The sequence below is a fragment of the Zingiber officinale genome, chromosome 3B (genome assembly GCF_018446385.1).
Source record: "Zingiber officinale cultivar Zhangliang chromosome 3B, Zo_v1.1, whole genome shotgun sequence".
NCBI classification, from domain to species: domain Eukaryota; kingdom Viridiplantae; phylum Streptophyta; class Magnoliopsida; order Zingiberales; family Zingiberaceae; genus Zingiber; species Zingiber officinale.
This window is the reverse complement of record NC_055991.1, coordinates 73007283-73029917: the sequence shown is the minus strand read 5'-3', so window position 1 is coordinate 73029917 and position 22635 is coordinate 73007283. Positions and strand designations below refer to the sequence as shown.

At 40.5% G+C, this 22635-nt stretch overlaps 2 protein-coding genes and 1 pseudogene across 2 annotated transcripts; 2 read left to right on the top strand and 1 right to left on the bottom strand.

Annotated features, from left to right (window-relative positions):
• Nucleotides 1-1062: 1062 nt before the first annotated feature.
• Nucleotides 1063-1134, bottom strand: LOC121968859 (annotated as a pseudogene).
• A 1151-nt stretch (nucleotides 1135-2285) lies between these two features.
• Nucleotides 2286-2780, top strand: LOC122054934. The gene is made up of 2 exons (XM_042616347.1): nucleotides 2286-2404; nucleotides 2486-2780. The coding sequence occupies exons 1-2, from the start codon at nucleotides 2286-2288 to the stop codon at nucleotides 2778-2780; spliced, it is 414 nt and encodes a 137-aa protein (XP_042472281.1).
• A 10879-nt stretch (nucleotides 2781-13659) lies between these two features.
• LOC122056549 (probable xyloglucan glycosyltransferase 5) lies at nucleotides 13660-16890 on the top strand. Its single transcript, XM_042618551.1, has 5 exons — nucleotides 13660-15017; nucleotides 15108-15416; nucleotides 15489-15779; nucleotides 15855-15968; nucleotides 16056-16890. Exons 1-5 carry the CDS (start codon nucleotides 14283-14285, stop codon nucleotides 16707-16709), a joined length of 2103 nt encoding a protein of 700 aa, XP_042474485.1. The 5' UTR covers nucleotides 13660-14282; the 3' UTR covers nucleotides 16710-16890.
• Nucleotides 16891-22635: the final 5745 nt, after the last annotated feature.

Below are 22635 nucleotides of genomic sequence, written 5' to 3'. Positions count from 1 at the left end.
TATCCCTATATCGTACACCCGAGGGGCCCTAGTGACAAGGGTAAACCGTAACAGACCTTCTTAGGGTCCTTCTTTATTCTGGCATTTAAGAATAACCGCTTTAGCTTCCGGCAATTACATGTTAAAGGACAGTGAGTGTAGGATAAAACGTGACACATCAATACCACCACAACGAAATCGACCTCCTAGAGCTCCTTATAACCAAGTGAACACTTCGACTCACCAGCTCTCGATTCTTCTTCCTGACCTTTCTTCCCTAGATTATCCACAACCATTGGTAGTCTAGCTAACCCTTAGTGAATAATTGCTAGTGCTTATAACCAATCCCTGTGGGATCGATATTTTTATTACTGACGATGAATCCGTACACTTGCGGTTCGTAACAAGTTTTTGGCACCGTTGCCGGGGACTACCTCTATAACATTAGCAAAATCATATTGGATTAGACTAGGCTTTCTTTTCTTTCCTCAATTTTCTGCATTCATTTTTTTAATTATTTATTTTTTTTATTCCGCTATCATATTTCGTACCTTATTGTTGCATGCGTAGAGCTAACCTTTCAGGACAACTACTACCCTTCAATCCAGAGATTGACAGGACCTTTCTGAGGAGAAGAAATCTACAGAAGGCATTCCAAGCAGCACAAGAATCCTTAGAAATGGTCGACAAACTGCTGAAAGATTACGCGACACCATATGCACGAGGGGTTCGGTCCAGCATCACCCAACCACCCATTGAGGCCAACAACTTTGAAATCAAGCCTGCAGTAATCCTCATGGTCCAGCAAAATCAATTCGGAGGAGGACCATATGAGGACCCAAACCACCACCTAGAGCTGTTCTACGAGATCTGTGACACTATGAAGGTGAACGAGGTCCCTCCAGAATCTGTCAGACTACTTCTCTTCAAGTTTTCCTTGAAAGACAGAGCCAAGCAGTGGCTGAACTCCCTTCCAGCGAACTGTTCATCCTGGGAGCAGTGTGAGCAGAAGTTTCTGGATAAGTTCTACCCACCTAGAAAAACTGCTCACGTGAGGAACCTGATTGCCAGCATCAAACAGATAGACTCAGAATCATTATTTGAATCTTGGGATAGATTCAAGAGTATGCTAAGACAGTGCCCCCATCATGGCCTTGAAAAATAGTTGGTTCTGCACACCTTCTACAATGGGATAAATTATCACACGAAGGTATCTCTTGATTCTGCAGCAGGAGGAGCACTGATGAACAAAAACCTCGATGAAGCTAAAGAGATCATAGAGAATGTGGCGCAGAACCACTATCAATGGGCATCTGAAAGATCCAGTGGCTCTTTTATGGGGAATCCAATTAAAGCGTCAGGGAAATTTGATGTAGATGCAGTTACACTCATGTTTGCAAAGATGGATGTTTTGACCAAGAAATTTGGCGCCATGGGAGGCAACACAGCTAATGCAATAGCATGCGTTTGTGACACCTGTGAAAGTATGGATCACGCTCAAGACACCTGCCCCTTTGCGTTGATGCAGTCACAGATGAACCAACTTGAGCAGTGTGATGCAATAACCAGCTACAATCAGAGGCAGAATAATCCGTACTTCAGTACATACAACCCTAGATGGAGGAATCACCCCAATTTCTCATACCGGAATACTCAGGATCGAGAACCAGCACATCAAAATTATCAGCCTGAGCAACAGAGCCACCAATCTGGACAACAGCAACCTTCACAACTGTCCAGGATTGAAAAGATGCTTGAGAAACGAGATCAAACAACTGACTTAGAGGCTGGAAAACTCTGAAAAAGACCAGAAGATGCAAGACTGCTAGATAGCTCAGATAGCCCAGTCCGCCTCAAGAGCACAAGGTACATTCCCAGGGAAGCCAGATTTGAATCCAGTAGAGCATTGCAACCGCATTGAGCTGAGAAGCGAACGTACTGTGGGAGATCTCCAAATCATTACTCAGAAGGAGCTTGACTCATAAAAAAATCCCTCTCTCCTACTGCCCAATTAGACTCAAAATAGGAATGGAGAAGAAGCTACTAAAAAGATTGAAGAAACTCTTCAAGCTGCCCCATAGAATCAGACGATCCCTTTTCCTCAGAAGCTTATAGCATCCCAGAAAGATAAAGAGTTCAACCGATTCCTGAAGAAGATCAAAGAAATCTGCATAGAAGTACCACTGATAGATGCATTGCACCAAATGCCGAAGTTCGCAAAATTTTTAAAGGGAATTTTATCTAATAGGAGGCAAAAAGGCGACTTCAAGACCGTGACATTGACAGAGAATTGCAACGCTCTCCTTATGGCGAATTCTCCACCAAAACTTCAGGATCCAAGAAGCTTCTCCATACCATGTAAAATTGGTTCTGAACTCATACCGAGAGCTTTCTGCGACTTGGGGGCCAGTGCTAGCCTACTTCCGTACACTTTATGCAAGAAGCTGGGCCTCCAGAATATTAAATTAACCACTATGACACTGTAATTAGTTGACCATTCATGCAGATACCCAATGGGGATAGTGGAAGATATACCAGTTGAAGTGGGTGGATGTATAGTTCCCACAGATTTCATTATCTTGGATATGGAGGAAGACCCTAAGATATCGATTATCCTTGGAAGACCATTCCTTGCCACAGCTGGAGCCATCATCAATGTAAAAAGTCACAGGTTATCCTTGGAGATCGGCAAAGAGAAGATTGAGTTTGATTTATCAGATCCCTCCATCTGTAACCCCTCTTTTCAGGGAAATTTTTGCAAGATCAACATGCACAAAGTCGAGGGAGTGCAATTTCCATGAGAGTTCCCCTCCAGCAAGCACCAAGAAGCACATTTGTCCTGTGAGAGTGAAACTAAAGGCGCCGACTGGAGCATTAACCCCAGGAGGAGAGCCGTCCTTCCACGGGTTTAGTCTGCATTAACTGAAACGGGATCGAGCTAAAGACCTAAAACAAGCACTTCTTGGGAGGCAACCCAAGGATTTTTTTTTCATTTTAGTTCATCATTCCTTTTTATTGTTCTATTTCTCTAGTGAGTTTTAGTCTAGTATTTTATTTTGGGTATTTTATTTTTAGGATGTGCATAGCCCCCACGAGCTGGCCATGAGCGTTTTCATGGGCGTGGAGGCGATGGGGGCCGAAATGACGAAGAATGAACCACTATGAGCTTAAGGGAACCGGCCGTGTGACCTCACACGGCCGTGTGGAGCCAATGTGGAGACTAAAAGCCACGGGCCGTGCAACTCTACACGGCCATGTGGCTTGTGCAGAGAAGAAAGAGGCACAGGTCGTGCCAATTGGCAGGGCCGTGCAGCCATGCCAGAGAGGAAGAAGATCCAGGTCGTGCCAACTGGCACGGTCGTGCGACTCATTTAGAGGAGAAAAAGACAGGGGTCGTGCCAACTGGCACGACCATGCCACTTCGGTCGAGGGGAGAAAGGAGGAGGTCGTGCTAATCAGCACGGTCGTGCAGCATCTCGCTGGACTTGGTCATGTCTATAAGACACGGGTGTGTCTCAACCCGTGTGCGTCGCCTCCTCTTCTAAGAAACCCTATTCCCATCTCCCTCTCTCCCAAAAGCCTTCTCCTCTTCACTACACCTCGTCCACCCCTAATTTCTCACCTCTAGAGCTCACTTTTGCTTAGATCTACGCCTAGATCTAAAACTTCCTCAAGCCACACATCCGAAAAAAGAGAAGAAACTTCCCTATTTTCCCTTCCTTCTCCTCACTATTCCCTTCCTCAAGATCCATTTCCACAAGAAACTCCTCAAAGCCTTGTACCATGTCGCAGATCTTGAAGAGGCTTCATCGAGGAAGTGGTGGATCAGGCGAAGGAGACACACCGAGAGGCGACAAAGGCAAAGGGAAGGCTTCATCATCTAAGGGCAAAGGAAAGCGGGTGGCACGCGATGAAGGTAACGAAAATGAGTTCAATATTATTTTTATAAATCATGAGCAAAAAGCTAGATATGATATTCTTATCGCTAGAAAAATCTTATGTACTAAATACATGGATCCCACTACTATGGATGTGCTAGGAATTAGGAATGACATAGATTGGATGATTAGTGCTTTAGATTGAAACGATATAATGTATGCTCATGCACCGACTTACCCCCGCCTAGTTCTTGAATTTCTGAGCTCGATAGATGTTAAATTCCCTTCTAAGGATGACTACGCAGGGGTCATAACTTTTAAAATGATGAATAAAGAAGTTCGGCGGACCTTTAGTGATTTTAATGATTGTTTAGGGTTACCTACTGGTGGTTTGCATGGATTTGATGGTGGTATTAAGTGGAACGAATTTTGGATGTCGATTACTGGATCACAAGACCCTTATGAACCCTCTAGAGCCAAAACATCCAGGATGCAAAACCCGACCTTTAGATACCTTCACAGAGTGATGAGTAAAATGATTTTTGGTCGAGGAGAGAGTGATGGGGTGGGTAAGAAGATAGAACTCTAATCTCTTTGGGCGATATTAAACAAAGTTGATTTTGATTCGGGGTTTCATTTCTTGTAAACTTTGTGGAAGGCAGCTAAGGCATCCTCGGGGATGATAGTGTTTGGAGGATTAATCACCCAAGTAGCATTCAATCTGGGTTATGCACTTGATGGATTAGAGGTGATTCATGGTAATGACAAGATCAACATCGATTCTTATCTTCCAATGAAAATGATTTGTCGGGATGAGAATGTGTTTGCTTTCCCTAGAACCAATGGTTTTTCATTACCCCTTCCTTGCCCCGAGCGCACTTCAGTTCACGACCTTGCGAATTGGGTGATTACTTATTTACACCTCGAGACTATACCGTCCATTGCAGAACCCGAGTACCACCAAGAGCCCTCGTCATCAGGATTCCCGCAGCCTTCCGGATATCCGGAACCACCTAGACACTCTTTTGCTTATGGCATGGGATCCTCTAGGTTTGATTTTTCTGATTTCCGTACCTCTTTAGACTCCCTTCATGAGAAGCAAAATACCCAACAACGACTGTTGGAGGGTCATTTCAAATTATCTGACGACCAGTTTAGGGAGGTACAGGATCATTTTCAGTTCACTAGGGACTTCTATAGTCAGGTGACGGGGTTCGTTCAGGATTATGATGTTGACCAGAAAAGGATGAGAAATTTTATGGATGATATGGATATCACTAGACAACAAATAGATACCCTATATCAATATCATCAACACCTTGGTCATCTTCCTGGTATGCCTAGATTTCCCCCTGGCTCACATCGAGGACCTCCTTATCCCCCACCCCGCCACTATATTGATTTCATCGAGACGATGAAAAGTCTAAGTCTGGGGGGGGGGGTGTTGTTGCATAACCTGAGTCGAGTCGAGTCTTTCTTTTGTTTTTGCATATTTAATTTGCTTTGTTTTATTTAGTCTTGTTTATTTATTCGCATTTTATTCTACTTGCACCTCATTTGCATTTTCCTTTCCTATCTTTAATTTTGTGGCATATTTGAGAACATCAACTATCCACTTTTTCTGCTACTTGTCCGATAGCAAAATAGCTAGCATTTTCTTAGTTCATGAGTTTCCAGATGGTGTTAGTATGTTTGGTGTATCTTCTTTCTCTATCTTTAGTAGCATGAAATAAGGTAAGTATTGTACGGAGTTGGGTATAAGATTTGGCCTAACCTTAAGGACCTTATTTTCACTACACTTAGTACTTAAGCTTGAATGGTAGATATACTTTTGAAATAGTTATGATTCATCCAAATTATTTAGTACTTTTGTTCCCATGGTGATTCGTTACTTACATTTTGGTTACTGGATAACTTCGGATCATGGAAGCTCATTTGGAAAAATCCAAATCCCAACATATGCATCACATGTGTAATAAGTGCTAACACCTCTATATCACCCAAAAAAAAATGAAAAAAAAAGAAGAAAAAAATAATAAGGGGAAAAAAATAGTTGTCATGAGTGGAAACTAACAATTCACCCCTTTGAGACCGAGTTAGGTTATTGGGGAAATGAATGTTATGTTTCTCTTGATTCCAAGAAGTAACCTTTGAGACCTTGTGTAAATTAAGAAAAACGAACCAAGTGTGTGGAAGGTAAGTGTCTATCACCGGGAGCATTAGGAACTCAATTATATAACGACTTAACTAGGACAAAGAATTGAAACTTGAAGAGTTTGAGCTACTTACTGCACCAAGCACAAAGGACTTATGCTTAGGTCATACTTAGATTACTCCACAGTCATGTTTATCAATGAAACTAGTTGATAGAGTTAGGTGAATGCACTAGGGATTATGAAGCACTGCAGGAACTTATGAATATAGTTTGTAGCGTTTTGCTTGAGGACAAGCAAAGGATCAAGTATGGGGTTTTGATGTGCACAAATATTATGATCATTTACGCATATTTTAGTGCACATTCACGTACTTTGTGCATATGTATTCGTTGCATGATTGCCTCTTTCATCTTGTATTCATTATATATCATCTTTTGTTCGGATATCTGCTCTTTGTTTGGTTTTGTGTTGACAGGGGCAACTTTCGGAGCGAAAACGGCAATTATCGATGCACCGAAACAAGCCAAAGAACATGGTCGTGCGATCTTGCACGGCCGTGTGACCAGACCGAAGAGGGGAAGTGCAAGGCCGTGTAACCCTGCATGGCCGTTCGACCGAGACCAAGGTAGATCAACACACGGCCGTGCAACCATGCACGGCAGTGCCACCCCTTGACTGAGACCAGGAAGTGCCCGGCCGTGCATCCTTGCACGCCCGTGCGGCAAGGACCGAGACCAGACACCACACGGCCGTGCCAATTGGCACGGTCGTACAGCGCCACCAGAGAAGAGACTGAACACGGCCGTGCCACCTTAGCACGATCGTGTCGCCGCAACCGAACCCTAGTCTATATAAGGGTTTTAACCCTTTTTCTCGAGGGGGAGCACGGGGAAGCGAGCCGTCAGTTGGAGAAACATCTTGAATCCATCCCACGCCATCTTGGACCTCCGTCCAGCGATCTTCCACCACCGTATCGACTCCAGAAGCAGAGGATTAGATCCGAAAGTCACTCATCATCATTGGATAAGCATATTCTTTCTTTCTTTCTTTCTCCGTGTCTGAAGATTGTATGTTTATCTACCATATGTCTTTAGATATCTCTCTGACACTTATGGAGTAGATCCTTTGTTCTAGGACTATGGGGTAGTTGTGGTTCGGTTTGATGTAAAACTCATATTATGCTTATACTTGTTGGATGATCTTTTATGCTTTGTCTCAATTGCATGTTGCTTGATTGTGTAGAACTTGTTAACCTCGTAGAGAGATTATCCTTAGATCGTACATCCGAGGGGCCCTAGTGACAGGGGTAACTCGTTCACGGACATCTAGGATACTTCCTTGAAAGGGGAGACAAATTCCCCTCAAGGAAGCGAGAGACCAAACTTAGCTCTTAACCACTATTCTCGACTTACCAATTAGAGTCGTGTCCTCAAGATTTGTTGAGGCACCCTAGTGACAGGGGTAAACCGTAATAAGCCTTCTTAGGGTCCTTCTTTATTCTGGCATTTAAGAATAGCCGCTTTAGCTTCCGGCAATTACATGTTAAATGACAGTGAGTGTAGGATAAAACGTGACACATCAATACCACCATAACGAAACCAACCTCCTAGAGCTCCTCATAACCAAGTGAACACTTCGACTCACCAGCTCTCGATTCTTCTTCCCGACCTTTCTTCCCTAGATTATCCACAACCATTGGTAGTCTAGCTAACCCTTAGTGAACAATTGCTAGTGCTTATAACTAGTCCATGTGGGATCGATATTTTTATTACTGACGACGAATCCGTGCACTTGTGGTTCGTAACACCCTCCACCTTCCCATGTTTAATGATTTTAATTACCGACAGAAGGCATCTTTGTCTTGGCTTCTCACATTCATGGAACTAGTATTAATTATCGGCAGAAGACTATTTTGTTTTGGCTTCTTTGCATTCAATGATAGATAGAATGTTCTCTTTTATTTTCTCTTCCCTTTATTAAGTATCTTAGTCTTTTCTTCTTTTATTATTTTATCGGTTCGTTATTAATACGTACAATGCCATACCCTGAGTTGGACGAGTAGCCCGCTCAGCCCATTCTCCTACCAACCGGGCTGACCAGACACTAGTTCATCTGATTATCCGATCAGATAGTGGTTCATCCGATCGATCGATGTAGCCACCTTCCGCCCGGGTTATGTGGATGAGCCTTGCTTAATCCCTGGCGTTGACCTAAACTGTGGCAATTGACTCCTGCCAGGTAGAGTCTTCCTTATCGTCGCATCACTCAACATCTCAAGCAATGGTTTATCAATTTCATTCATGTTATAGTTCATGAAAAATTGACTGTACCTCTCAGGCAATGACTATAGAATAAGGTCAGTGGCCAATTCTTGATCTAATGGAAATCCCAATCTTTGTATATTCTCCACATACCCAATCATTTTGAGTATATATGATCCTACTGGACTGCCTTCTTGCATCTTGTATTGAAACAAAGCCTTAGAGATCTCAAATCTATCATGCCTTACGTGTCCTTGATATAGTTGTCAAAGATGTTCAACAATATCATAAGCATCCATGTTCTCATGGTGCTTCTAAAGCTGAGAGGTCATGGTGGCAAGTATAAGACATGATTCATCTAATGCATTATCTTAATGTTTCTTATAAACATCCTTATCGGCTCTAATGGTAGTAGTGGGGGGTGGTACGGGAATGGGCTACTCTAGAACATATAGTTTTCTCTCTTGCTTGAGAACTATTCTCAAGATTCGGCACCAATCTAGAAAGTTAATTCCATTGAGCTTGTCCTTATCAAGGATAGATTGTAGTGAGAGTGTATTCAACGTACTAGACGACATGGTGATCTGTAATAATAAAATATAGAAATAATTATCATATTTAGATCATTTAATTAGGACTTTATTTCTCCCACTAAATTTGAAAGCTTTGGTAGGAGTAAGTCATGGATATGGTTTTACCCACACTACTAGCTCCAAATCCAATCATGATGATATTCATGTGGGACAAGATTCATATTATACCTCATCTTGATTTAGCTTTGGCTAATCGCCCAAGACTTAGTATAACTTAGGTAGGCAACGTGTACTAATTATATCCTATGTAACTCTTGTATCATTGGGTGAACAAGACTATTTATTCATTTGTCCATCTTATGAAATCCATATTATAACTCATCTTGAGTTAGCTTTGGCTAATTGCCCAAGACTAATATAATTTGAATTACATCGCATCGGATATGCCTCTAAGTTCTCAATCCAATTAAGATAACTTAGTTAAGTCACACCCAAAGTCTAATAGTCGGACATCACAATTGTCCTATCGCACTCTACCAAGATAAAACGAGTCATTTTACTTTGGCAAAACCTGAGTACAAATGATCGAGGTAGTAGTGAGTACCAAACTTTGGTAGGCATATGAAAGGGACCTAATTACGATTGCTACACATGCATCACATACATTCATGGCATATCATGGAATACATCAACATATATGCTAATTAAACGTGACATAGTTATGACCACATCAACTACTATCTTCTCAAGCCAATGAAAAGATCAGAAGGTCAACCTAGGTTAAAGCATCTTCTCCAAGTACTTCCTTGGTCGTCGTGGGTTGTTGTCCTTCTCCCTTTTCACCATCATCCAGTAGACTAGTTATTTCTCTAATTTATACATTACAAAATTTAAAGAAACTTTGAGTTACATTCGAGGGTAGTCTAAATTTACAATAAGAATGAAAAAGGAGAAGCACGACACGCAAGTCATATTATGAATTACAACACAAACAACTAATCACATTGGGGTTAAGGATCATAGTCATGCATGCATCATGTCATATAACATTCACAATATCTTTATGACATAAAATCTACTATGATTTCAACAAAGATTTATAAGTCGCAATACCACAGTGGTCTTGCTAAAACCTTTGGTCGAAATCTTGCTGTTCACAACAATGTTGGTCGAGACCTTGCTATTCACAATAGTTTCTAGGCCGAGACCGTTGACCGAAATCTAACTCATAATCATGCAAATCATAGTAATATCTCATGTAATTTCTATATCACATATAAAAAACTAACTACAACCTAGTATACAATTTTAAAACTCTCAATTTAATCAAATTTACTAGAATCGATTTTAGGCACTACAGGCTCGGTGCATCCGATAAATGAGGGATTGCGAAAGAGTACGCAGGTGGATGAAAAAGATGCGTGCGGCGCATACAAGGGGCGAGAAGCTGAGAGAAAGTCTGTTCGAGGAGAAGGCTGGAGTTAGGTTCAGGTGAGCTCAACTCTAAATGACCAGAGTATCACCCAAATGTTCAAACGAAAAAACTATCAACTTCTGAGTTGATCATTTTCAAGCTTAGTGCATCCGAGGGGCGAGGGGCTACGAAAGAGTACATAAGTGGATGAGAAGAACGCGTGTGGCGCATCCAAGGGATAAGAAGCGAGGAGAAAGTCTGTTCAAGAAGAAGGCTGGAGTTAGGTTCAGGTCAACTCAACTCTAAATGACTAGAGTATCACCCAAGTGTTTGAACGAGAAAACTATCAACTTCTGACTTGATCATTTTCAAGCGTCTGGATTGAGTCTAGGTGCCTGGATCATTTCCAAGCACTCAAGAAGGGTGGTCATGTCAGCATATCTGTTGTCAAAGAAGATCAACATGGAGTCCATGTCAATAGACGACGATGGGTGAAGCGGGCAAAGGATAATGAAGGTGAAGATGACCGCACATTAAAATGTTCAGTTTTTTTATTTAAATTTTAATTAATTGAATCAATCCATTCTTAGTTTAATATAATTGAACCTAGTTAATATAGTAAATATTAAATTAGGTTATAGTATTAGTTAGAATGGAACCGCATACTATTAAGTTATATTTTACTCTCCATAATCATATAGTCAAAGTTATACGTGATAAATTTAAATCAAACCACCTTATTTTTTGTCCTGGGGCTTTGATATCGTGGTAGGATATTCAGGTTGTCATCCAGGTACTTGCGATTCGATCCCCAGTTATAGCGTATTATAGGAATTTTTCCTCCAAACGAGGGGCGTAACCAAAGGATGTTGGACTTCTAGACTGATTGCTACATGTACTTCTCAATTTATCCTAGTGGTCGGTGAAAAATCGTAAGATTAGACTGATTATCTCAGGAATAATCAATAAGATTAACTGTGATTATTATACTATGATAATTACAATACATTTAAAAATTATTTTAAATATTGATTAAAACGGTTATTGTTGGGGTTGCAAGGTTGCAAACATAGTCCCATATTGAAAACACATGGAAAAGATCATGGGTTTATAAGAGAAAGATATCTCCATTGGCATGAGGCCTTTTGGGTAGAGCCCAAGAGCAAAACCATGAGGGCTTAGGCCCAAAGTGGACAATATCATGTCATTGTGGAGATATCTAAATTCTTTTCGATCCAACAAGTGGTATCAAAGCCCGGACTGCCAGAAGGTTTAACCGCCGACTGTGCACAAGAGCTATGGTCTGATTGAACCATGTGAGTACAATATTGACCTCGAACAAAGAAAGTGGGGGCTCCTATGTTCGGATCAAGAGGACCAGACACCAGGCAGGAAGTCCTAGTAGGTCAGGTGGACCGAGGGGCAGGAAGTCCTAGTTGCGGCTAGGCAAGGAAGTCCTAGTAGGTCAGGTAGACCGAGGGGCAGAAAGTCCTAGTAGGTCAGGTAGACCGAGGGGCAGGAAGACCTGGTGGGTCAAGGATCGGACGTGGGAAGCCCATGGTCCTTTGTTTGAGGGGGGGATTGTTGGGGTTGCAAGGTTGCAAACATAGTCCCATATTGAAAACACATGGAAAAGATCATGGGTTTATAAGAGAAAGATATCTCCATTGGCATGAGGCCTTTTGGGTAGAGCCCAAGAGCAAAACCATGAGGGCTTAGGCCCAAAGTGGACAATATCATGTCATTGTGGAGATATCTAAATTCTTTTCGATCCAACAGTTATAACTTGATAAAAAAAAATAATTTAACTTAATCAAAATTAGTCAAATATTATTATAGCAGTTTTTGACAAAATTAGTATGATTTAACATGGAGCATTTTTTAGTTAAAACTAGGAAAGGTTTATGAGGCTAATTGGGATTATCATTTTTTTAGGAAAAGTTTATGATTAATCAAAATTATTTATAATTATTTTAATTTATTAGGTTTGGCTAAAGTTGTCTCATATTAAACCAATTTTGGTCAATAATTAAAAATAAATTTTAATTTTTGCCTTCCTCTCTAAAAGTAATTTAAACACTTCCAGCTCTAACGCATTAATCAAGAAAGAAATAATTAAAAAGTATATAAAATGATCCCCTTAATATTATAAAATTTAAATGGTTTTTTATATTTATTAATTCTCCTATCAATTAATTCTTAATATCATTCTTAAAAAAACGTTTTATCTCCATTTTTTTTATTTTTGCAATCATCAAAATTTATTAATAAAGTTAAAATGTGCTATAAATTTTATTGTTGACATCTATTTTCTTTGATCATGTATGATTAAAATAGACCTAATTAATGAATTAATATGGGTATAAGATTAAAATATTTTAGTTTTTAATACTTTATAAAAGGAGGATCATGATTATGGCATGCCTCCTTCCACAGCGAAAGAAACCGTCATAATTACCCAATTCAAGTAAGACATTTAACTTAATTGTGACTAAACATAAAACATTTTTTTGAGAGCAAATAATTTTATATTATTTATCTTTTAAAAAACTGTATTTTATAAAATGGGCATTTAACTTTACATAATATTTACAAAAATATAAAACACTTTTAATTATAATGTTTAGAAATTTTAATTGACTAAATATAATTAGGTAAAAATAAAAACGACACTCTAAATTAAAAGAAAACACATCTTTTATTAAAAAAAAAACAAAAGTGTTCCGTGATTTTATCTAAAAATATCCTTTATCCCAATGTTATTATAACAACTCACGATAACTATTTTAATATATAACACTATTTATTACAACATATAAAAATTATCAAATAATTATTAGAGTATTATTTTTTATTTTCAATGCAATTATAGCAACTACAGACTATTATAATACCTGAAAATTATTATGTAGTTACTACACTATGTAGTATCTAATATAATATTATAATAATATGGTGGTAATTATTTAGTAACTTCTACGACTATTTTAAAATGATTTTTTTATACTAAATTGATAAAAAGTATTCAGAATTTAAAATTTAACTATAACAAGTAACAATAATTCAATAATTGTTACAATATAAAAAATTATCTATTTTACTTTAATCAAATTAAAATGTAAACTCATCATGAATAAGTTATAATGGTTACAGAATAATTTCTATATATTATGAAACCGTTTCGGTAACATATAGAAAGTATTCTGAATACTTAAATAAATATAGAGCGGTATTTTTGATGATTTATAAAATGTAAAACGTCCTTTTTCATTTTTACTCATAATTTTAATAATTAAATACTTGTTACCGAAACCGTTCTATATTTATTTATTTATTAATTTTGAGGATGTAAAGTGTTAAATATTTTAGGTTAAAAATTATTATGCAGTAAAACTATAAATTGCCCATGTAAAAGGAAAGAAAAATGGGAAGAACGCACTGAGAAGAAATCAGACAAGTCTGCTGGTCGTTGGCTTCACAAAAGCCTTCTTCATCTTGTGTCTCTTCCACGGTAAAAAAGTTCTGTTCTTGCTTCATCACTGTAACAATGCTCTGGTAAATCTCCCCACTTTTTTCTGCTATTCTACTGAGTTTAATGAATCTCCAATCTCCGTTCGCCATTTCGTGGAGCTCCCCAGATTCTCGCTCGCTGGTAGTCGAGATTTCTTTCGGATTTCAACCATGGTAAGTTTTGGTAATGGTGGAAGCAGGGAGTCGTGGTGTCGTTTTAAGACCATTGATTGATTCCTTCCTCCACTTGCTTTCAAGCTTTACGACTGCGGGTAGTGTACCTTTCCTCATGGAAGATTAGCGAGTGAGGGAGGTCAAGAACAGTAATCCCAGCTCTCTCTCTCTCTCTCGCCTTTTGTGTTCTTCTTCTTCTTCTTCTTCTTCTTCCTTCTTCTTCTTCTTCTTCTTCTTCTTCATCCTCTTCACGGTTTCTGCATTTGCTGAATCCCTTGCATAAAAAGGGGAAAATCCAAGTTTGAGGGTGGAATTTGTAATGGTTGATTGATTGATCGATCGATCTGGAAGCTGCTCGCTTTTTGTACGGTTGTGCAATGGCTCCGAGGTCGGGTTTCTCTGGGTGGTGGGCGAGGGAGAAGCAGCTGCAGAAGGGCACACCGGTGGTAGTGACGATGGAGAACCCTAATTACTCAGTTCTCGAGATCCCTGCCGCGGTTGTTGATGAAGACGAAGCGTTCCCCTCCACCGACAAGGGGCGCGGCAAGAACGCTAAGCAGTTCACTTGGGTGCTGCTCCTCAAGGCCCACCACGCCGCCGGCCGCCTTGCGTCAGCAGCGGCGCTGCTATGGGCGCTGCTATGGGCGCTGCCTGGAGTCGTCGGCAGAAGGTTGTTTTCCCGCCGTCGAGCTGCTGCTTCTTCTGAGAAACCCCATTTGCTGCTGAAGCTAATCAGGGCCTTCTTGTTCTTCTCCCTCGTCGCACTGGCATTCGAGCTCATTGCTCACTGGAACCGGTGGCACTTCCAGCAGCTGCCGGAGAACTTGCATTTGCCGGAGGCCACCGAGATCCAAGGGTGGATGCACTCTACCTACCTCTATTGGCTTTTCTTCCGAGCAAACTACATCGCTTACACAATTCAGACGCTGTCAAACATGTGCATAGTTTTGTTCGTCATCCAATCTCTGGATAGATTGGCCTTGTGCTTTGGTTGCTTCTGGATCAGACTGAAGAAGATCAAACCAAAGATCGAAGAGGAACCTTTCAAAGAAGATGATAGCTACAAGTACCCCATGGTTCTTGTCCAAATTCCTATGTGCAATGAAAGAGAGGTAAAGATCTCTTCCAGTTCTTACAAAAAAAATTGCAGCTTTTTGATCCAAAGCAATGTAATAACTAGTCGTTTGATCGAGTTGATTCAGGTGTATGAGCAATCGATTTCTACGGTTTGCGAAATCGATTGGCCAAGAGATCGGTTGCTGATCCAAGTGCTCGATGATTCTGATGATGAGACCATCCAGCGACTGATCAGCACTGAGGTCTCCAAGTGGAGTCAGAGAGGCGTGAACATCGTCTACCGCCATAGGTTGGTGAGGACCGGTTACAAGGCGGGAAATCTCAAATCCGCTATGAGCTGTGAATATGTCAAAGACTATGAGTTTGTTGCCATATTTGATGCTGACTTTCAACCCAACCCTGATTTCCTCAAGCTTACCATTCCACACTTCAAGGTATTTGAGAATGCTTTGAAGTCGATCTTTTTAGGGATGAATTGTCGACTTCTTCTATATGATGTCGTGCAGGGGAATCCTGAGCTTGGACTGGTCCAGGCGAGATGGAGCTTCATAAACACGAATGAGAATCTATTGACTCGCCTTCAAAACATCAATCTCGCCTTTCACTTTGAAGTGGAGCAACAGGTGAATGGCATCTTCTTGAACTTCTTTGGATTTAACGGGACTGCGGGTGTATGGAGAATCAAGGCGTTAGAGGACTCGGGAGGGTGGCTCGAGAGAACAACGGTCGAGGACATGGATATAGCTGTTCGTGCTCACCTCCATGGTTGGAAGTTCATCTTCTTGAATGATGTAAAGGTAGTTTTTCGATACGAACCTCATATTGTTTGCCTTTTCATTTACATTACTAACACGGATCCATATGCAAGCTAGGTCTTATGTGAAGTCCCTGAATCATTTGAGGCCTATCGGAAACAGCAGCATCGATGGCATTCTGGACCAATGCATCTATTTAGGATATGTCTTCCCGATATTATAACTTCGAAGGTAATTCGATCTTATTCATATACAGAAGTTAAACTGCCTTTGGAAGAATTCAAGTGCCTCACAAGTGCAGTAGTGACTTCATTGCAGATTTCGATATGGAAGAAGGCAAACTTGATCCTTCTCTTCTTTCTTTTACGGAAGTTAGTCCTTCCTTTCTATTCGTTTACGTTGTTTTGTGTAATTCTTCCGTTGTCCATGTTCATCCCCGAGGCCGAATTGCCTTTTTGGGTCATCTGCTATGTGCCCGTTATAATGTCCTTCCTCAACATTCTTCCGGCATTGCAATCCTTCCCCTTCATCGTGCCTTACCTTCTCTTCGAAAACGCCATGTCGGTGACAAAATTCAATGCCATGATCTCAGGGTTATTCAAACTAGGGAGTTCATACGAATGGGTAGTCACCAAAAAGGCCGGCAGGTCATCAGAATCCGATCTCCTGACCGTCGCAGACAAGGAATATTCAAAGAGCTTAAGCCTTCTGCAATTCCACAAACAATCATCAGAAAGCGAACTCATCGAGCTGGCCAAGTTAAGTGAACGACAACAACACTTAAAACCTTCATCTCAACCAAAGAAGTCCAACAAGATTTACAAAAAGGAGCTGGCCCTTTCGCTCCTCCTCCTCACCGCGGCCGCCAGAAGTCTGCTGTCAGCACAGGGGATTCACTTCTACTTTCTGCTCTTCCAGGGAGTGTCATTCCTCGTAATCGGGCTTGATCTCATCGGGGAGCAAATGAGCTGACATGTTGATGAACAAGATTGGAGTTTTTCTTCTTTTTTCTCTATAATTTTATTTTTCTTTGATTTTGTTCATTGGGAAGTTTTTCTACTACAACTCAAACAAGTGATACTAGACAGTTCATTGCATCTCTCTTCAAACAATAAGATCATTGCTTCAAAAGATATATAGAAGCCTTGTATAATCTGTATTCATTCAGTTAATATTACACGGTTGATAATAATAATAATAATAATAATAATAATAAAAAAGAGAAGGTTAGTGTTTTAATCAATTGTGCCCTAAATTTTGTTCTTTGTTGGTGATGATGACTAGGGTTTTTGATGGGGACTCGATGAGGTCTTTCTATAAATTGTCGGTAGGAGCAACGTCGGAGATGAGATCCCGCGCGATGAATAATTGAAGGAGCGAAGAAGACATTTTGCTTCCGACATCTTTGGGACCAGGCTGAACTTGAATTAATATTTAATGATTTTTCAATTTTTTAATATTAAATATTTTTTAAAATAATAAAAAAATAATAATGTTTTTAGATTATTTATATAATTTTATATCGAACGCTTAAAGATCTTGGTATGTTTTTATATTAAAACAGGTCTGGAAACTTCCACTAATGCCAAAGCTCAGTTAATATTTGAACATATTAAAACGGTTAAAAAAAAACGATTAGACCATATTAGATTTATCTCAGTTAATATTTACGACTTGAACATGTGATCGTTAGATCATATGGTAAAATTTTATTATTACGCCAAACTTCTCTCTATATATAATTCTATCCAAAAATTGAAGAGACGGAAAGTTAGAGATATGACACTCATGTACGTCAGTGTTGCAGGTAGGGAAAGGGTCTCCAGCGTTGGCCCTCTGATGCTCAAGTCAGTCATCGACGATGAAGTGGGAAGCGGAGCAACAAGAGATTATTATAGCGTGAACAGTGAATCTCGCATGTATTACGTACCTCCACCAATACTTAGACCCCCTTTATATAGAGCTCCGGTAGCGCGCGTGCACGATTCCCAAGGCGAGCACGCTTCTCAAAGTTTTCCTTGAAAAGACTTGTCGGTAAAGTGTCTCTGACACAGTACCTTAACAGGCCGAACATATCTTTGAAGTGACAGTGGAAGCATCTGCCGTACGATCTTCTGGCAGTCTATGCCCGGTGTCGGCGGCACCAACTCCCAAAAAGGATATCACTGAATATCATCAGAACTGTACTGCTAAGCCGAGCGGGTTGGTCGCTCGGCTGGAATTCCGCCGCCCTGGTGCCTCGTCTGGATGGCCAAAACCTAGCTATTCCTCTATGTGTGTCTGCTCGACCGAAGGTCCACTGTGTTATTGCTGAAGCTTGTTGCCGAGCCGAGCAAGGTAACCGCTTGACCGAAGTCTGTTGCCAGGACGAGCAGAGCAGTCGCTGGACTAAAGTTAAACTTGCATCTCTATTGTTTGACCGAGCGGGGTAGCCGCTTGGCTCGGCTTCTACACATTGTTTCTCTTGAGCGTCGGTTGTTTGATTGCTCCCCGTGTTGAGGAGGGTGTCGGGTCGGAGCCTTCTCCCCGGTCGGAGCATACTTCGCCTGACCGACCAATGTCATTTATGCGTTGACTGCCCTGACTTTGACCTCCTTTGACCTCCACTGTGGCAACAGGGTGGGTCCCTTGATCATTACCGCATCACAAACCTCCCTCTCAAGTCTAGTCAAAGGAGGCTGTAAGTCTGACTGACTGGACAATTGTCTGATTAGGTTTCCTCCCGATCGACCTTCGACATTGTGTGGTTTCTGATCGGAATAAGACCGATCCTAGCCGATCGGCCCGTTGAAGCTTGTCGTTCGGGCGTATGTATGCTCCCTCGATCCGACCGGCATGACGAAGGCTTGCACTTGCAAAATCTCTGCTTAGACTGTCTCGGGCAAGCGCGAGTCAGGCAGGCGTCACCCATATTTCTTGGAAATTGTGCAAATCTCCGCTCATTATGGTTGAGCACGCTTCCATGCTGTCAATAAATGTCGACTCGTGGCGATGAGCCACGTGTCCTGCCCCTGCCGCCGCACGCCCAACGTGATAGGATACTGATGTGGCGTTTGGCAGTTTAAATTCAACGGTCATATTCTTACTTAACTTTGAACCGTGTTGCCATAATCAAAAAGGGGAAGATTGTTGGTGCAAGAAGCATCCGACGATCGAACCTATGTTTTGATTATGTCAAAGGGTTCAAAGTTAAGGTGTTTTGTTATCTGATATGTTGAATGAGCTTTGCAGGAAAGTCCTAAGGGTTCTTGGAGTTCTTGTGGTGGCCAAAACTTGCTTGGAGAAGAAGGAAACTTGGGTGGTTCTCGTCTCGGTAGATCGTCGCCCACACGACGTCCGAGATAGGAAGAGGAATACGATAGAAGATCAAGAGGTTGTTGCTTACAAAGAAAGGTATAACTAGTAATTCTATTCCACATCATACTAGTTTTCTTTGTATAGATTTTGAAATACCAAACACAAGAGGCATATGATTCTAGGTTTCAAATTTGTGATTCGAGTTTGTGTTCTTTTATTTTTTTTCGATCTTGTGATTCGATTATTTTTTTTGGTTAAACCTAGGGTTACTATAAGGACATTAAATATTAAATTTCGTTGAAAGACTTTGTCTAGAAAGTGGTGGATGCTCTCATACCCAAGAAGGCCTAGTGCCTCACCGTGTTTAACCTGGAAGCCAATCTCTGAAATTGATATAACATGGGTGGATTTGGATCAATAATGTTAAGTATTATTTGTGATCCAAGTCTAAACCTCTAAGAAGAGATAAGTTAAATTTAGAATCAATAATGTTAAGTTTCGTTTGTGATTCCTATTTTAATTTTTAAAGAACACAATAGGTTGTTAGGAATGGTTCAGGACTTATACAAAATTTTTGTACAGCGGAACCATTATTATATTTCGAGTATCAACCAACAATTGGTGTCAGAACTAGAGTTTGCCTCTATGTGTTTGGTTTTCAGTTTAATTATGCACATGTCATACATAATTTAGGTAGGATAATAGTAGGATGTGCTAACTCTGTGGTTGCATGCTCCAACTATTATGGCTTATAGATATTGTGTGTGATTGTACCCTTAGACATGTCAAGGGTATTTTATGTGTGTGCATGATTGTATGTATTAAATACAACAAAAGCTGTATTAGTTTTAGGTTTTTACATTTTTGTTTTGATCTAGATTACATGTACATTCCTTTGTGGAATATAGGATCAATAAATGTAAAATTCTATTTTTGTCGCGGATCGTATCCTTGTGAGGCGTGGTACTATTTGTGGACCAGAGGCGAAGCGAAAAAAAAAGCAAGATAGATGCGACGACTAGACCCGATTGTGGTGGCTAAAGAGGGCAGCAGCTAGGGTTGGCAGCATACGGAGGATAGTGATGGAAGAAGCCATAATAGTTGGAAAATTAATTTCCATATTTATTTTTTTATTTACTGTGATGTATGTGTGCATGTGATGTGTGCTTGCATGGTTAAAATTCCTCACCTTAAATAACTAAGTGGGAGAGGGATTAGTAAATAAATTCCACGGTCTCCATTACTGGTTTGTAAGTGATGCGACAAACTTACGTGTTGGCTCTGAGTGTCTCCCTCCCCATCGGATGAGTTTGTTTGCAGATCACTAGATCAAACTTCTTTTATGGATGGTTATAAGATATTATTTAGGAGCGTGTGATCTTCTCCATCTGAAGGGGCACAATCATATTTAATGGACTAAGTATCAAGTAATGGTATACACTTAGGCACATTTAATAGTATCCTCCCCATCGGAGTCACTGCTATTATTTGTGCGACCGAAGGAAAAACCAACTATTAATTTTATTTATCATAAAGTTAGGTTGACAAGAATAAAATTAATGAGTAAAACCTCCTCTTACAAATGTTTGATTTTGTATACGTCCATACTATCGTGGCATGTAAAATTCACGGTGTTTGAGGTGTTGGTAAATTTAAATAATATTGTTTGAGGAATCAATATTATTCTAAATTTAGAGTCTTGACCAAAGTTTATTTTGTGATTCTTAGGATGACTTTCAACCCATTGGCCATTATACTGAAAGAGAACAAACTTACTGGCCAAAACTACATATATTGGAAAAGAAACCTGGACATTGTCCTAACTGCTGAAGGCTATAAGTTTGTACTATTAGAGACCTGCTCTAATGTGCCTAATAGCGATTCTAGTGAAGAGGAGATTGAGTATCATAGTAAATGGGTCAAGACAGATGAGATGACGCGGAGTTACATTTGACTTTTATATCAAATGTGCTGCAACATCAACATCAGACCATGTCTATTGGCCAAGACATGATGTAGAATCCCAAGGAACTCTTCGGACACTAGAATCGGGCTGACAGGCAAGACTGTATGATCTCTAGGTACTGGACTAAAAGCAGGAATGAAAAAGTCGAAAGGCAAGTGCTTTATTTGCAAGTAGTCTGGACATTTGTAGACGGACTGCCCTCGTAGGAAGAGAACAATATAGGTATATCTTATTCTCTAGTAGTTGGAACATGATTAGTGGTGTTATATACCGGTATCTGGCGTGTAGATATGATAACCATCGATTATGTCTACAAATCATTGCAGGGGTTCTAGGAGATTCGACAACTACACGAAGGAGAAATCACTATTTATATGGGCAATGCTATAAAAGTAGCAACTGTTGTAGTGGGAGATGTTTATAGGAATAAAATATTGATTTTAAGAAATTATCTTTACGTACCAAGTTTTAGAAAGAACTTGATTTCAGTTTCTAAACAATACAAGAATGGATATTCTGTCTATTTATGATAGCAAATGTCACGCCCCGGAGGAGTCCCTGTCCGAAGAAATTTCGACAACATCTCCCCTGTATGGCGGACAATCTGAAACTTTCTACAATGCCCTCTGGCTCACATATACCTCGGCCAACACGGCCGGAACAATAACAGATAATAAAACAGTATATATATCCATCACCACGCAGTTAATAATAAATAAACTGTAACAGGGAATATATGACTCAAAAACAACCCTACTCAACTACACCCATAAAGCTCAAATCCGGCGATAAGATCCACTTACCTCTAATGCCGTCCAGGCAGGCATGTAGTAAAACAAATCCAAATAATAAAAAAAAACTCATCGACAATGTCCATATAAGATCCAAGTGTATCAAAATAAAACAAGTCTCAACATAGTCTAGTAAAGAACATCAAAATACAATAAAACATTCTCGTGGACTGCAGGGGACTTGCAACTGGAACTCTCTGGACAGCATCAACCTGAAAATAACAACGGAGGCGGGTGTGAGTCCAACGCTCAGCGGGTAACAACTGATATGCATAATAAAGAATATAACAACTAGCACTAATCATGCATACAGTCTCCTGATACAAGAAAGGTAAATGCAACTGAGGAATGCATGAGAAAACTGTACTAATCAGGACCAAGGTATAAGGATAACAGATCGTCAGACCGAGAGTGTCATAATCTTGAATGCATGTCAATCATATGCATCCATATAAATGCAGCAAGTAAATGCAGCACACACAAACAATAAATGCATCATGCATATGATGCCAATGTCATGGTCACCCTTGATGCCAGTCAGCCAACTCACACACAATGGTGAGACCGAGTGGGTAGGGCTATGACAACCGTGCACTCTGACATCACTACCCCTGATGAGTGACCGAGTGGACGGGATGCTGTCGGAGTACACAAATACTCCTACCCCAAATCATAAATGGGGGAGCGCAATGCTCTCATCTCCCGGTACACGATGACGGGGAGGGATCCCTAAAGTGCTATCACGCTGCGTCACACTACCCATGAGCGGACCAACGGAGCACCGGAAGAGCAAAACTGACGTGCTACCACGCTGTGTCACGCCACCCATGAGCGGACCAACGGA

What these genes read in the sequence shown, in the direction of transcription:
- LOC122054934 (XM_042616347.1), top strand. Translation starts at nt 2,286, where the DNA reads ATGGCGAATTCTCCACCAAAACTTCAGGATCCAAGAAGCTTCTCCATA. An exon ending in GCCAGTGCTAGCCTACTTCC is followed by an intron (nt 2,405 to 2,485) that starts GTACACTTTATG and finishes CCATTCATGCAG; the next exon opens with ATACCCAATGGGGATAGTGG.
- LOC122056549 (XM_042618551.1), top strand. Translation starts at nt 14,283, where the DNA reads ATGGCTCCGAGGTCGGGTTTCTCTGGGTGGTGGGCGAGGGAGAAGCAG. An exon ending in TTACCATTCCACACTTCAAG is followed by an intron (nt 15,417 to 15,488) that starts GTATTTGAGAAT and finishes GATGTCGTGCAG; the next exon opens with GGGAATCCTGAGCTTGGACT. An exon ending in TCTTCTTGAATGATGTAAAG is followed by an intron (nt 15,780 to 15,854) that starts GTAGTTTTTCGA and finishes TATGCAAGCTAG; the next exon opens with GTCTTATGTGAAGTCCCTGA.